Source organism: Lampetra fluviatilis, chromosome 25 (genome assembly GCF_964198595.1).
Source record: "Lampetra fluviatilis chromosome 25, kcLamFluv1.1, whole genome shotgun sequence".
Lineage (NCBI taxonomy): Eukaryota > Metazoa > Chordata > Hyperoartia > Petromyzontiformes > Petromyzontidae > Lampetra > Lampetra fluviatilis.
In genome coordinates, this window is record NC_136299.1 from 6464069 (window position 1) to 6478869 (window position 14801).

At 50.6% G+C, this 14801-nt stretch overlaps 1 protein-coding gene across 2 annotated transcripts in view; it reads right to left on the reverse strand.

Annotated features, from left to right (window-relative positions):
• Window positions 1-677: 677 nt before the first annotated feature.
• Window positions 678-14801, reverse strand: part of LOC144941711 (serine/threonine-protein phosphatase 2A 56 kDa regulatory subunit epsilon isoform-like) — a 33497-nt gene continuing 19373 nt past the window's right edge. For both annotated transcript variants that reach the window (XM_078868099.1, XM_078868100.1), the window contains exons 3-13: window positions 12527-12628; window positions 11607-11699; window positions 11117-11247; window positions 10608-10667; window positions 9760-9868; window positions 9331-9384; window positions 8851-8901; window positions 7789-7908; window positions 7056-7183; window positions 5024-5125; window positions 678-4554 (exon numbers count right to left, since the gene is read on the reverse strand). In XM_078868099.1, the coding sequence (XP_078724225.1) occupies window positions 4446-4554; window positions 5024-5125; window positions 7056-7183; window positions 7789-7908; window positions 8851-8901; window positions 9331-9384; window positions 9760-9868; window positions 10608-10667; window positions 11117-11247; window positions 11607-11699; window positions 12527-12628 (1059 nt within the window). In that variant the 3' untranslated portion in view covers window positions 678-4445. The remainder of the gene's footprint in view (window positions 4555-5023; window positions 5126-7055; window positions 7184-7788; window positions 7909-8850; window positions 8902-9330; window positions 9385-9759; window positions 9869-10607; window positions 10668-11116; window positions 11248-11606; window positions 11700-12526; window positions 12629-14801) is intronic.

Here is a 14801-nt window from a genome sequence, read left to right on the forward strand (position 1 = left end):
ACAGTACAAAGACAACGCACTATCACAGCATTAAAAACTCGGTGTGAGTAGCTCCAAAATGGGACCTCTTTTAGCCAGTATCAAAGTATGAACAAATAAAACATTGCATTTTTTTTCATAGTTTTGATATTGGCAAGGTCCCATTTTGACACAGGACCGTGTGCTGGAAACAGTTTAATTTCAGCAGTGTCCTCCTTGCGCATGTTGAGAACACTACATTTTAAGAGACAAAATAATATTTGACAGTTGATATAAGAACGAAATTGCTGGTTAGTATTATGCTTGTTCACCCAGGAAAGCCTCGTGGACCCCCAAGACTGAGTATCCTGCCAATTTTTTTTGCAGCAGAGGGCATTGTTGCAATGTGTTCCCAACTAAGTGATTTTTTTCACATTTGGATTTTGACACCAGCACACGTGACCTGCTCTTTTCGATGAACTTCGAGGGATCTTTGTCCACTGACACAGGCAGCACATTAATGGTTGATACATGTGCAGTATTAAACAGGGCATCCGTGGACTCGAACAGCGAACCTCCCACAAGGGGCACACACGCCACCGTTTGACTGCCTGTGATGCAACCAGCAATGGGCTCGGTCAGTCGTGTAGGGAGTCCAGTAGTTAATCTGTGACCGGGTGAAATATCCAGGCTATTAATGGATGAGAGAGAAAGCGAGGTCTTCTCAAATTGCTTTATTGTATTCACAACATTCGGCCTTGAAAGGTCAATGACTGAAAACACGGGTGATCGCGATGCCATTATTCGTGCACCAGTAAAAGACGGCATCCGATCATCGTCTTTGGAATGAAAGTTTCCTCCGCTGATACTGTAGAGCATAAAAATACCTTTTTTAAAATAATTTATTTGTTTTATTTTACGAAAGGCATTCATGTAAGTAGGTAACAAACGTCACTCTCGCACCACACGGGATTCTTGAGCCGCCCTGACTGCGCCCAGTGAACCACTCATAATCTACGCACCACCACCACCACCGGCTCGCGACAGCAAAGCCCTGTCGTCATCAACACACGACACCTGATCATCCAAAATCCTACTCGCAAACTCGTGGACCTGCCGCCCCTGTTAATCTTCACAAGGGCAAACACTTAAATCGGTTTGATCCATGATCCTTTAGCATTATAAAGCAAATAAAACCGTGGCAAAACAGCTCTGTAATAAACAGTTGGACTGACCTGTGCTGACCAAGGGCATCGCATTTCCCGGTGTCTGTATTGTGCTGCTGCAGTACAAGATAATCTTGCTGTGTGTACTAGTGCTCGATCAACCGGCACTAGTTGTGGGGCTCACAGGGCAAACGGATGTGACTACGGGATCGATAGGGATGGAGTTAACACATGGATTCACAAACATATGCAGAGGTTAAAGATAATAATTTGACTGTATGGAAAATGTGGGCTTGGGCAGGCACGATCATAGTAGGTTGGCTATGTACCTACGCACGATCAAGACTAGATGGAGTGGGAGCCAATGGAGGGAAAGTGTCGGAGAGGACCACCATCATGGAGACGGAATGATAAAATCAGCGCTTGTGCAGGTGCCAAGTGGATTCATGCATTACAGGACCATGGAACGGTGACACCTTGGGGAGGCCTTTATCCAGCAGTGGATTGACCATGGCCCATGGAGGTTGGCATTTGGGATAGAGCTACTGATTGGTTGAAGTGCTGCTTTTCGGCAGCAGCAGCGCTAACTACAGCACCACCCAAGACACAGCGCGCGTGTGTAGGCGTGATGTTCGGCAAAACACAACAGCCGCAGGCCTTTCCCGTGGTCGGAGACGCACCCACGGGTGTGTCCTCACTTGGTGAGTCAGTCAACGACAGCTCATTGGATTGGAACTTGCACAAAACACCTAGGCGGCGCAATGGGGGTTCAATGTTTTCTCTACTGCTCACCGAATACTAGCCAGGTCGTTGATACACTGGAGCAGACTGAAAGTGACTAGTAGCCGCAGCCCTACTGAGAGCGTATACTGGATATGGTGTGCCGGGTGCGGGATATTTTTTCGGACCACCAACCTGGACAGACCGAGCTGTATTGAAGCCCTAGTCCTATTGCCATCAACCATACACGCCAAACAGGGTGCGCGTTGCTTTAGACACTCAACCGCCATCCACCGCCTTTGCTGATCTGCTCGAGATGATGGCACTCCACCTCCCACACACACCCCTACACTACCTGAACCGCCCAGCGCCAACAGCCGCCGAGGCGTTGTTTAACTTTACAGATGCAGTCCAAAAATCACGTGGCTCTTGTGGATACGGAAACCCACACTGTTGCGCAAGTATTTAGGCCATTTGACACGAGTTAAAAAAATTAGCTAAATTTGGGATGACGTTCCGAGTTAACCGGCATTGAAGATTTCAATTCACAAACCTTCCGATTGCAAGTCGCTCGCTCCACCAATGGGCTGCCCCTGGCCTCGCACTCGGGTGTTACCACCATGTCACGGCACTGGCGTATTAACCAAACACACCGTGCGCTTGTGTCGGACAGCTAGAGAGACCCAGCCTGGGTGTGTTCATACACCCAGGCTAGGTTGCATCTACATTTAAACCAGAAGCAAAAGATCCAGTTTCAGGTTCGACCAAATTTCCACTCTGGGACATCTCATGACAGGTAGCTAAACGACAGTAATCCTTGTACTTGGCAACCGACGCGTCCACTGCACCGCATATAAACTGCCTGGAAAACCTGGACCGGACTACAGTCTAATACTCCGCACCGTCAAGCAAATCACAGGAGCTACTGAAATTGCCAAGTCCGACACGACACCTGGGGAAAGACCAAACAAGTCATCAGGGTCACGATTCCCGGAACGAAACGAGGCGGGGCGGTAGCCTTCTCCGCACCTATGCCTCTCCTCGCGTCAAACCCAAGAACAGTTCAAAAATTGTCCGCCAGGTTTAGCGCGAGGACGCGGAACGAAGATTCCCACCGGTGTACAACGAGGTGCTCCAAACGTGCCAGCGGATGGCGCACGTGGTGGTTGGGCAAAGGGAAAACCCAAAACCGCAAGCGATGTAGCTGGCGCAGGCGGGCAGGAGGGAGGAGAGAGGGAGGCGCAGCATGCGTGGTGGAGGTGTGCTCATACCACGGCTCGTGCCGTCAGCAGGCCGGCAATCGCAAACAGATTGGCCTGCTAGCTCTTATAAACGTCATTACACGTCTTTTTTTTTCACGGCTTGATTTTTTTTAACTTTTACAGAATAACTGAAATACTATGCAACATCTTTACAAACTTTAAAAATATTTCTGAATAAGAGTAATGGTGTAAAGGTCCCAATCCCCCCCCCCCCGACCCCCTCTCCCCGACCATCTGCACCTCTGACGCGAGTTTGTATTGAGCACACCTCCGCCCGTTCGCTTTTGTCAAAAGCAACAAAAAATATAACGACCTTTACACAGAGTGCCCTTATAACGCGCGCGCGCGCACACACACACACACACCTTCCCAAGAACAGAACCCAACTTTACAAACCGGTACTAGTCCATGTGGAAACGAGTAAAAGTGCCGGGGCGCACCCCAACAAATTAAGTCGCAGGAAGAGAAAACTTTGGGAAGAAACGCAGCCCGGCCGCTCGCTGCGTTCTTCTACGGAACTCCGAATACTCGCGTAGAACACCTTTGCATTTTAAGTTTCTCTTTTAAGTTTTAAAAACCAAATTTGAGACGCTAACGTCTGCGTAACTGTTTACGAAAAAACCCTGTGGAAGACAAAGGCATATGTACAAGGTGTCTGACGAGTCGATGCTGCGTCACATGACGCGCCCGGTTCCTGGATGCACTTCAGGAACTAGCTCTTGTCCAGATATGTTTGCGGTATTTTTTTTTTTTTGCTGAAGTACGTAACGTCCGAATGAATAAACCTGAAATGTTTAATCGCGGTGGAGGAGGGGGGGGGGTATTATTTTTTTCGGGCAGAGGGAGTCGAGGCGTTCGTGTACAGAGCGCTCGCTCTGGGGAGTAAAACCACCACACATGCAACCTCTCGGCATTCTGGTCGGCCAACGCTGCACACACGCACGCATGCGTACACACGTACAAACACATCGCGCGTACAAACACAGTCGCTCGCATACTACGTGCGCATGCTGCACCCGACACAAGACGCGCGCTCGCCTATCGTCCCCGCTCTCTGGACATTTTGCACCACCTGTTTATTTATTTATTTTAAAGCTCACGCGCGGTGAGTTTAAGGCCAAAGGACGTTCATATACTTAGAAACGCAACGCACAAACACCCACCATCTCAAGCGTTCCTTTCACCACTTTTGATGTTTGCAAACTCGTGTTATGCCCCCTCAAAGAAATAGAAACAAAAATTAGAAAGTAAAAAAAAAAATAGGAGAGGGTGTGGAGGAGGATGGAAACCTGACGTGGGGACGTGGGGACCCGCGGTCTGCGGGGGGGGCGAGGAGGAGCTAGCTGGTGCCTGCCGCGCGAGCGCTGTTGTTGTTGGGCGACTGCTGCAGCTGCAGCTCCTCCAGCCTCTGCCACAGATCTTCACGCTCCTTCTCCCGCTTCCTCTCCCTAGCACCACACCGCACACCAAGCACACATCTCAGGTGGGGGGACGTCTGTTGGTTGCGAGATGCCCGAGGAGGAAAGGATCATGCACGACTGCTGCCACCCAGTGGCAAGAATTGACCCTTGAATGCACACGATGACGACTTTTCCTAGGCCAGTAACACATTTGCCGAATCAATTAACATTTTCTCGTGTTTGTTTTCGTGCCATTTGATCCGTCTCCTTTGTTCTCTCTGTAATAAACATCTCGTTTGGCCAGCCTCATGTACCGTCTTGTGTCTATAATGTCCTGTGTGTACCATCTCGTGTGTTAAGTCTCATGAGTTCCGACGACTTTCCAAAAGAAACCCAACTGCATCAATTATTCACTAGTCAAACACAATGGTATTTACATGCACGGGGCGAACGGCGACGCCGCACTGAAGACGTCCAGTGGACGGCGACAGTGACTGTCTTGTAAGGGAACTCTCACCGTTGCCGCTCCGCCTTGTAGGAGGCTGTGAGCTCATCAAACAGCTTGCTGTTCATCTCCATGAAGGTCTTGAGGATGTTGTACACCAGGGCAACGATGGTTCTGAATACCGCCACGCACAAAGACAAATCCCCCCCCATATAGCCTTAACAAACTTTTGGGGCAAGTGCTGTTAGCGAGCACCTATGAAGGCCGATATAGCACACGAGGGGGTGGGTGGCCAGCATCGCACACGACTTTGTCTCCCCAGTGGACATGTTTACAGACCACACTAGGTACTCATTTGAGACTGAGTAGACCTAGGGGAGGCCCAGGACCGGTTCAGATATTCGTCGCTGCTGTTGACGGAGCAGGTATCGAACCCAGGTCGCCGGGCTCATAGCGCAGCTCGCTAACCACTACACTACCGCTCCCCACGTACACACATACACACGGAGACACATGCGCAAACACACATTCAGAAACCAACACACAGACACGTGCGTGCACACACAAAATTAGGTCACACACATAAGCAAAAGAGACATTCATACTCTTTGGAAAATGCTCAAGTGAATTTTCACTTCAGCATTTTCTTGCTGTGGTTGTTCCACCTGATGCAGATTGCTTGTGTTGCGATCGAAACGTCGCGATTTGTTTTTTTTAATTCTACCTACGTGACTTTACCGAAAGAATCAAATCAAGATTAAAAGAGACATTCCCTGGCATCTGCCTCAGCCGTGCTGGTGGTATTACACACTGCACCGGGCATCCATTGAAGGCTGAATTGAGCAAGAGGAGGCCTAGATGGTTCAGTAGTCACTCGTCACAGATAGAAATCGTGCCCAGGAATTTAAACCAAGGTCGCCGGGTTTGCACCACCACGCTACTGCTCCACCCAGCCACACATGCACAGAGACACACACGTGCACACTGAGTGCAACCTCAATGCTCCTTATAGCCCGTGAGGTTTACGCGTAAACCATGAGCTGGGTAAATCTTGACTTACTTAAACCTTTCGTGACTGCAGGAATTTATATTCTTTGGGTCTTTCGATAAAGTCACGCAAATAGGTTGAAACAAATTATAGTAGTTTTCTGTTTATTTTATTATTTTTGAACCTATCTACGTGACTTTACCGAAAGACCCAAATAAAATGAGCTGGTAGTCTACAGCAAGTCAAAACTGACATTCAAATTAAGATCAGCGTCGGCGAGTCAACAGTTTACGAGACAATATAGATGGGGTTACATTTTGCATCAAAACGGCCACTTGAGTGCCGTACACAGCTGCGGTGGAAGTGCAATTCAGCGGCGGTGGCATTTGGCTACTGTGTCATGGACCAGACCATTCATCGGCAGAGAATTGAAAAAAGACACCAAGGATTGAATAATGTAGACTGCCGTACGCGACACTACCGCTCGACAAAAAAACGACAGATGAAGGCAACAGAAGCAGAGGACGTCCGAGCTGAAACCGACGGCTTTAAGGGGTCATTCTGGAGGTCGATGGAAAGGACGCAAGACCAGCAACTCGTTGCTGATAGAAAACAATGGAGAAGGACTGATGGCGGCTAATATTGGGACAATTAGTCGACTAATCAAAGATAACATCGTCAACTACTTAATTTCTGGCCGATTGTTCGGACCCCGTTAAAAATGGCCACGCTGACATCCTGCCTCTCGAAGGCGAGAGACCCCATACAAAACACGCCCAGCGCGACACGGCTGATGATACATCACCATGCCCCACCCATCACCTCCAGTCAAGCGGCACATGCAGAAACAGAGGTGAGAATTTTATCCCCAATTATTTTCGTGCGATCTGGTTAGTCGAGCAGTCGAACTGATAATTTTGAAGAGTTATCGATTACTTAAATATTACGATATCCCAGACCTATCTGTCACCCATGGAGCCAGTGGCCTCCACAAAGCTGGAATGTAAATTAAGAAAAATAAGACGCGGATTTTGGCCATGGTCGGAACTGCGCTTTTCAGGCATGGTGGTGGCAGTAGCGGCAGCAGTTGGTGGTGGTGGTGGCGGCAGAGCTCACTGGTTCCAATGCTCCTTGGAGACTCGGTAGAGGCTGCCGAAGACGATGGGCAGGATGGTGGAGATGTTCTCCTCCATGAGTCCCAGGATGTACTCGTTGTTCCAGTAGTACATGGCCCGCTCCGCAACCTGCGCGTGCCACACAACATCGCGCCGAGCGCGAGCCAAGCTTTTCACTCCCGCCCTCGTCCACCACGGTGGGTCATCTCGGCACCGCTAACGAGCGCCGGGTGAGCGACCGCGCGACGTCAATGCCGGTGTCCAGGACGCATGTAGGGGACGGGCGTGAGGTACGACGGTAATGCGTCGTAGGCCGTGTTACTAAAATATATTAAACCCCTGACGGGTCGGGGGTGGTCGACCCAGTGGGCAGGCTAGGCGAGGCCTCACCTGGAACCTCACTTGAGGTAGGATAAAAAGTTCAACTAAGTACCCCTAACTCACTCGATACATGTCTATATATGTATGTGTGTATACATCGGGTGTGTATGTATATAGGGCGTGTGTGTAGCACGTGGAGCCGCTCAGCTGTTCGGCGTTTATGACGCTGGTAACCTACATCAGTCACGGGGTCGGCTGTGTGGGAGGTCGAGGTCGGGATTGTTTTAGCATCAAGGTCCGACTAAGCGACGTCGTTGAAAACGACCAAGGTCGACCACATCCACCGCTGTGGCCCAACACCTAACCTGCGGCGCAACAACGAAAACCCGGGATGGAGTGCGTGCGTTGCTCACCTGGAAGTGGGGGCTCGACACGCACTTGGCGATCTGGCGGAAGAGTGGCTCCTGGATCTTGACAAACTGGTTCGATTCGATGACGTCCAGGATCTCCTCCAGCTCACCCAGAAACATCACCTGTGCACCACGGGGGACCATGCCGTCAGTACCCACGCGTGCACATGCAGCCCCCTTTGATCAATCCACGCCTCGCCATATCACGTGCGGGTTGTGGGGGTTTTTTGACCATACTTTAAGCCGCTGGTTCGTGAGGAAGGCAGGAAGAAGACATGGGAGCATAGAAGTAAAGGACAACAATGGAGTGTGATGCAGTGCCCCCTGCTGCCCCCATGTAGCCTCACAGTCGAGGTGCTCTCGCTCTCTCTCACTCCGGGAGGAGTAAGATTTCAATCCAGTTGAAAATGTCATTAATGAGCGGTGTGCCGGCTTTATTTGCTTTAACCAATTCGTGGTTCCAACAGATCAAGACTTCAAAGCAGCTTTGGCAGACTTGGTGTACTACTAAAACGAAACTAATGAAACTTTTTTATTTTACCAGGTAAGGCCCACTGAGCTATATAGCTCTTTTTCAGAAGTGACCTGGCTTAACGTGTAGAAATAATGTTAAGCAGCCAAATACTCTAAATGCATGTTATGTTGATTCTAAATGTAGAGGGGAGAAACCGGAAGACCCTGGAGAAAAATCCACGCGACCACGGGTTGAACATGCAAACTCCAAATATACAGGCGTCGGGGTCGGGATCGGCCCGGCGATCTTCTGTATACCAGGCGAGGGGTATTTAACATCTCGTCACCGTGGCACACAGCAGACGGGTCGTCACGTGGCCGTCATCCTCGTTGGGAGCATGATTTAGGCAACAACGATGCGCAGAGACAAGGCATCTCGCTCTCTCGGGGCAGGAAGAGAAACGACAGCAGCAAGGAAGGGACACAGCACGGGAAGCAGAACGCATTTTCGTTTCCCTCTTTTGTTCCAGGTCTCGGCTTTGCATTCCGGCTGAAATATTATGAACGAGTAACAGAGATGGATGATGGGGCTGCCTGTGCGGTTACACGCACTTCCTTCTGGCTGCACGTCTTCGGCCAGAACTTGAGCAACGCTCGAATCACCTGGGAACGAGGGGGCGGGAGAGACACAATTACAATTCAGTTCGGTTTCAATATGAGCACATACATAAAAACTGTTTTTTTTTTTATCAGGTTTGTGTGAAACGAGTTTGTCGAGTGGTAGCGTCAACTGCTGTGTTCCGCGAGACGTTTGATCATTCTCGGGTTGGTGACATTGCCCGTTTGGACACCGTTTGGCATTTCTCAAAAGCGACCGCCGCTTGCAACGCACGCGCTGTGCAGGTCACAAGTCCCGGGGGCGAGGCAAACGCGAGCGGGGGGGGGCTCTCGGTCACGTACGCCCTGGGGCTCACCAAGCGTAGGCGCATAGGTCAGCGAGCGAGCGTGGGCGCGTAGGTCAGTGAGCGAGTGAGCGAAAAAGCAGGTCATCGGGGGGGTGGGGGGGGGGAGAAATGTCAGCCTCCAACTCACCGGCTCCGTCAGCTGCGGGTCTTTCTCCAGGAACTGCACCACACAGTACGCAAGCTGCAACCACACCGAGCACAATGCTTAATTGGTTAAAACTACAGCACAGCAGTCAAACAATGCAGGGAGATACCTATTTCATCTGTATGTGAGGATACAGCGCACCTGCCTGTAACAGACGTGCATTGCCCTTGTCGGTAACAAAGGTACAACACATATCTGTGCGCACTGTGACCTGTCTGTAACACGAGTAACTAGCACACATCTGTCTGCATTGAGAGTACCAGCAACACCTGTCTGTAACACGAGTAACTATAACACGCCCGGCTACAACAGGGATAGAGCACGTTTGTAAGCGGGGATACAGTGTACCCTGCCTGCCGTGCGTGTGCAGCATCCATAACACCTGTGTCTTAACAGGGGCAGAGCACGCACCTGCGCGTGGAAGAGGGAGAGAACCTTGACAGTGTGCAGCGGAAGCAGCACCTTCACCAGGAACTGCTTGTGCTCCGACTTGAGGGGCATCGCAAAGCCGTTGATGATGCTGCATACGCGGACACACACGCGGACACAGTCTCAGTGAAGATCCAGCCCAGGGCCAGGTTTAGAGATCTTTGCCCATGGAATACCAGATCAGAGAAGAGGCACCCCCCCCCCACTCACCTTCCAACTCCCCTTACACATAGACATCAACGCCAACACACACAAATACGAGTTTATTTTGTTTAACTAGCTGAGAACTCAAAAGACCATGACAGTCCCATGTGCATGAGTGACCTGAGGCATTAGCCTGCCAGTAGGGGTCCATGACTGCTGTTATGTTAATAGTAATTTGCGGTGTAATTTTTTCGAATTTGGCAAATTTGGACCCCGACGCAAGCACACAATGGCCTACTCTTACGAATGACGTCAAGGGATCTTTAACATCTGTGAGTGAAGTAGACGAAGCGTGGTGCTCTGTGCTTGAACCACTCCCGCTCGACGTCACAGGTTACTGCTCGGATACACAAACACGAGTCCAATTCTACGCGCAGGGTCAGGACGCAATGCCGATTTACTGGCGCATGCGAGGGCAGTAGTGGGCACCTGCAGCAAGATCCATCGTTGCACTGTACAACGCTTCCACGTTTACGCTTTCCGCCTAACACCAAACCCACACTGACCGGCGTGGTGAAGTACGGTCGATTAACCCCCACGGGCCCGCATGCCGTAGGGAAGCCCTCAACCAGCAGCGGAGTAACAATGAGGCCGTACGTGTGTGCGCACGCGAAGGCTCCTCTCACCTGCCCAGGATCTCGAGCAGCTCAGCCACGCCATTGAAATGTTCCGTCTCATAAATGAACCTGCAACACACGGCAGGGGATGGTGACGAAGGGGCCACCAGCAGGTCCTAGGGGTAGAGGAGGATGACCACCATCTGACCGAACGTCAAACATCAAACACCGGACGGGACGGAAGTGGTCTCGGTTGAAAGACGCCGCGACGGACAGAAAGGAGTGGAGAGACGAAGCGAGAAGATGTCGGTGAAGGGCATGGTCACGGCCCACGGCCCAAGAGGACAAAGAACCAGAGGAAGAATACAACACAGCAGTGCCATTATGAAAAGGCCTCCACTTATTTGAAGGTACCAAATGGGTGCTTAGGGTGGTCACGTCGCAGAACCAAGAGAAACGACGATAGGCTTGGGGAGGAGGCCTTCATCCAGCAGTGGATTGATCATGGCCGATGATGCCGATGATGTGAGCAGCGGAGAGCGCGGTCGGTTGGAGCAGTGCGTGGATCCGTGTCTCACCGGAGGAAGATGTTATTGATCTGCTTGCGGATGAAGGCGCGCAGCCCCAGGAACTTCCCGTAGATGCGGTGCAGCACGGTCTTGAGAAACTCGCGCTCCCGCGGGTCCTCGCTGTCAAACAGCTCAAGCACCTGTGCGGTACACATGCGCGGTACAGGCGTGGAACAACACACAAGGTACAGGCAAGGTTCACACGCATGGTACAGGCACGGCATACACGCAGGGTACACTCGTGGTATGCACACGGTACGTGCGTGGTACACATGCACGGTACATGCACAGTACACACACGCACAGTATACAGGAACGGTTAATACGCACGGTATTAACGCACGGTATACACGCGCAGTACGCACGCTGTAAACGCCACAGTCCACATACGATTCATCACCCATTTCCCCGCTGTGGCGGGACGTGCTCCTGGGAGGTGACGTTGTTTTTTGCCAATCGGGCAGAACACGGAGGCACGCTATGCCGCTGGCAACCGTACCTGTAAGACAAACTTCTGGTCGATGTACTTTTTGGCAATGGCCGGCTGGAACTCCGCGCTCTCCAGGAAGCGCAGGAAGAACTCGTAGACGAGCTGTAGGAGAGGGGGAGAGCGCAAACGTTTGTGCGCTGCTGTTGGCTCGTGCGGCCACGTGCAAGTGATCGCAGTGGCAATGTAAGTTGTTTGAATTTCGTTTTTAAATGTTTTCCAGCGAAATGTTGAAAACGTTAACGCATTAACTCCGTCCGTCCACCTGTCTGTCACTCAGGGTCATGGAAACTCTCGTAAAGATGACCCAATACAAATGGAATGTTAATGTAAAGTCGTGTTGCTGTTAGGGACTTGCGCCATAGAAAACTGGTGTTGATCAAAACATGTGACGAGGCATCGCGTGTGGCTCACAAAGTGATGCAATCATCACGAACTACATACCTCTGGGGACAAACACACGTTAAAAGCGTCACAGAATCCGTGTATTGCATGCTTGCTTTTCAAGTTGTTATTCTGCATTAAACTGGAAAAGAAATGGCATATGTATGCAAGTACGGTATTGTTGGGACCCGCCATGAGTTTAAGCTTCGTCTGGTGTCACGAAGATGAGGGGAGAAGAAAGGAAGTGCTCTGTGGTAGAGGGAGGTGGGTTAAGTGGGGGAGTGGATATTTTTGTGGTGATACTACTTAATTTTATTTATTTATCGATGAATTCCAATCAGGACTCAATTTCCAGCAGGGTACTGAATTAAGATGCTTGGTCAGTTCTGTTCACCGGTGTTCCGAGCGTCATGAATGGTTTAATAAAATATACCCTTTCACAATTAATTGCATCCGCCAAGTAAGACAACATCGCATGGCCTATGTAAACCTGTGTTGGATTTCTCAGTGCTGTGGGTGCGTTGTGGGGTGGGGGGGCGAGCACGCACCTGCAGGTGGGGCCAGGAGACCTCCAGCATGGGCTCGTCCTCCTCGGGGTCAAACTCGTTGTTGTCGTTGGGCGGGAGCGCTCGGAAGACGTTGCAGGAGACCTGCGGACGACCACACGGCGACACCGCCGCCGCATTAACTGCCACCGCCAAACACGCTTATGCTGCGCCAACCATGCTTATGCTGCGTCAACCACATGCAGCACAACAGTGCTCCGGTTAACAAGCTCTCCTCCCGCCACAGAGATGCTGCAAGGATCTCTCCGGTTTGTGCATCTTAGGCATGAAACGATTCATGCTCTATATTCTTGGGTTTTTTCGGTAAAGTCATGTAGGTAAAAAATAAAAATCACGACGTTTCGGAGGCAACACAAGCCTCCGTCTTCAGGTGGAACCGTCACAGCACGCTCGCTGTATCACCTGAAGACGGAGGCTTGTGTTGCCTCCGAAACGTCGTGATTTTAATTTTTTACCTACGTGACTTTACCGAAAAAAACCCAAGAATATGAATCCTTGCAGTCACGAAAGCTTCAAATCTAGGATTCATGCTCTTCCTGCCAGCGACTCGACGATAGGATGTCAAAAAATCAGGTCACAGAGGTCACAATTCAGCAGTGGATTGACACAGGGACTTATTAAAGTTATAATGAACTACTGTGGAATGGACACAGACATGGGACAATAATTAGTGAAGTCCAACAAGGCAGACCTCACATGACTGAGAAATTGGCATGCGGAAGAATCATTCTTAATCATTATTATTACCCACGGCGACAAAAGCAGCCTTTACAGAGATGACGTCTTGCATTTTTTCCTTCAGGTATAAAACGTGATAACATCAGCTATACAAAACGTGATAACATCAAGGCGAGTCGTTGGCTGCCATTAAACAATCATTTTCTAAAAACACAAAAGAGTGGAGGGGGGGGTGCCAGTAGATTTCGAAAGAGCCTGGAGAACGAGACGGCACCCGCCGCTTCTCTATCGGCGCCCACGTGGCCGTGATCGCACGCCACGCACGTGCCGAGGAGCAGACGTGGGCGCCATGACGCATGCAGCCATCGCCACACAGCGCCGCCGCGGCCATCAGCGAGACGAGAGAACGAATCGGTAAACAGAGGCTTCAGCCGTAACTAAAACACAAAGCGAGTAAACACGAAACAGAGGGACCCACGCGCGACCCGCCGACCCGGCCACCCTAACGCCGGCACCTGGCAACGCATTCCTGGCTAAGGCGGCATTCTAGCAGACCTAATCCCTCAAACCCCAGATGAAGAGCGTAGCGTTATGTGCGGCGGATACTTGGAGAGAGGAAGACGTAAGAACAAAGCTGGAAAGTCTCAATATGTGGGCTTTGGCGATGAATGGAGGCAATCTGTTGGAGTGAAAGATGGAGGCTCGAGGGCAGGCTTGGGAGGAGAGGAGCCGGCGTTAGAATGATGCTGCCATTGCAGGAGATGTACATTGGCCACCATCTCGGAGGTGAAAGCTCGTGCTGACGGAAGGTACTGAAGGAAATTATTCTGGGGACAGAAACCGAGAGGCAGTCCAAGAAAGATGCTGCTAGACTGCCTGAAGGAAGGAGCACGTATATTATTATTACATTTTATGTTTTGTTCCGCAGTTGTATTTAGACATTCAAATCTGGATGCTTGTTTGTCATAATTAAGGCCAGTTCTCCCTTGAAAGAGAAACTTCAGATCTTAGTCGGCTATTACCCCATTAACGACGTCGCCTATCGCTCTACGTCTTATTGCGGCATATCTTGACCTTAAAGGGTCTTTCAGGTCGAGTTATGCCAAAGAAAGAATTGCCCAGAAGGAAATCAGTGTAAAATGTGTCTTCCATTAGTGAAGGCCTCTGGGTATAAAAAAAAAACCATCGGTGTCAATGCCCTCCAAGGGGAACATTCCACAATCAGCATGTGCAGAGCAATGCTCCGGACCGGCTCACAGCAAATCCGCATCGGGTTTTTACAAGATCACATAAAACAGGTGCCTCCCGCACACACTCATTGTGAACGCTCTCCAATAAGACCCACCCTCTAATTACTCCTGCACGGCACACCCACCCACCCACCCAGCCACTCACCGCCAAGTGCGATTTAAAAATAAAACAAAACTCAAATAACACATTGCGTGCCAGAACACCCACTTCATCTGGAGTGCCACGCGATGGTGACACCGTGGCAATGGCTCTCACGGTGCCGCAGTCACAGCGTCACATCATGCGACAAAAGTCCAGAAATCTGAAGACGGACTCCCAACGAAGGAGG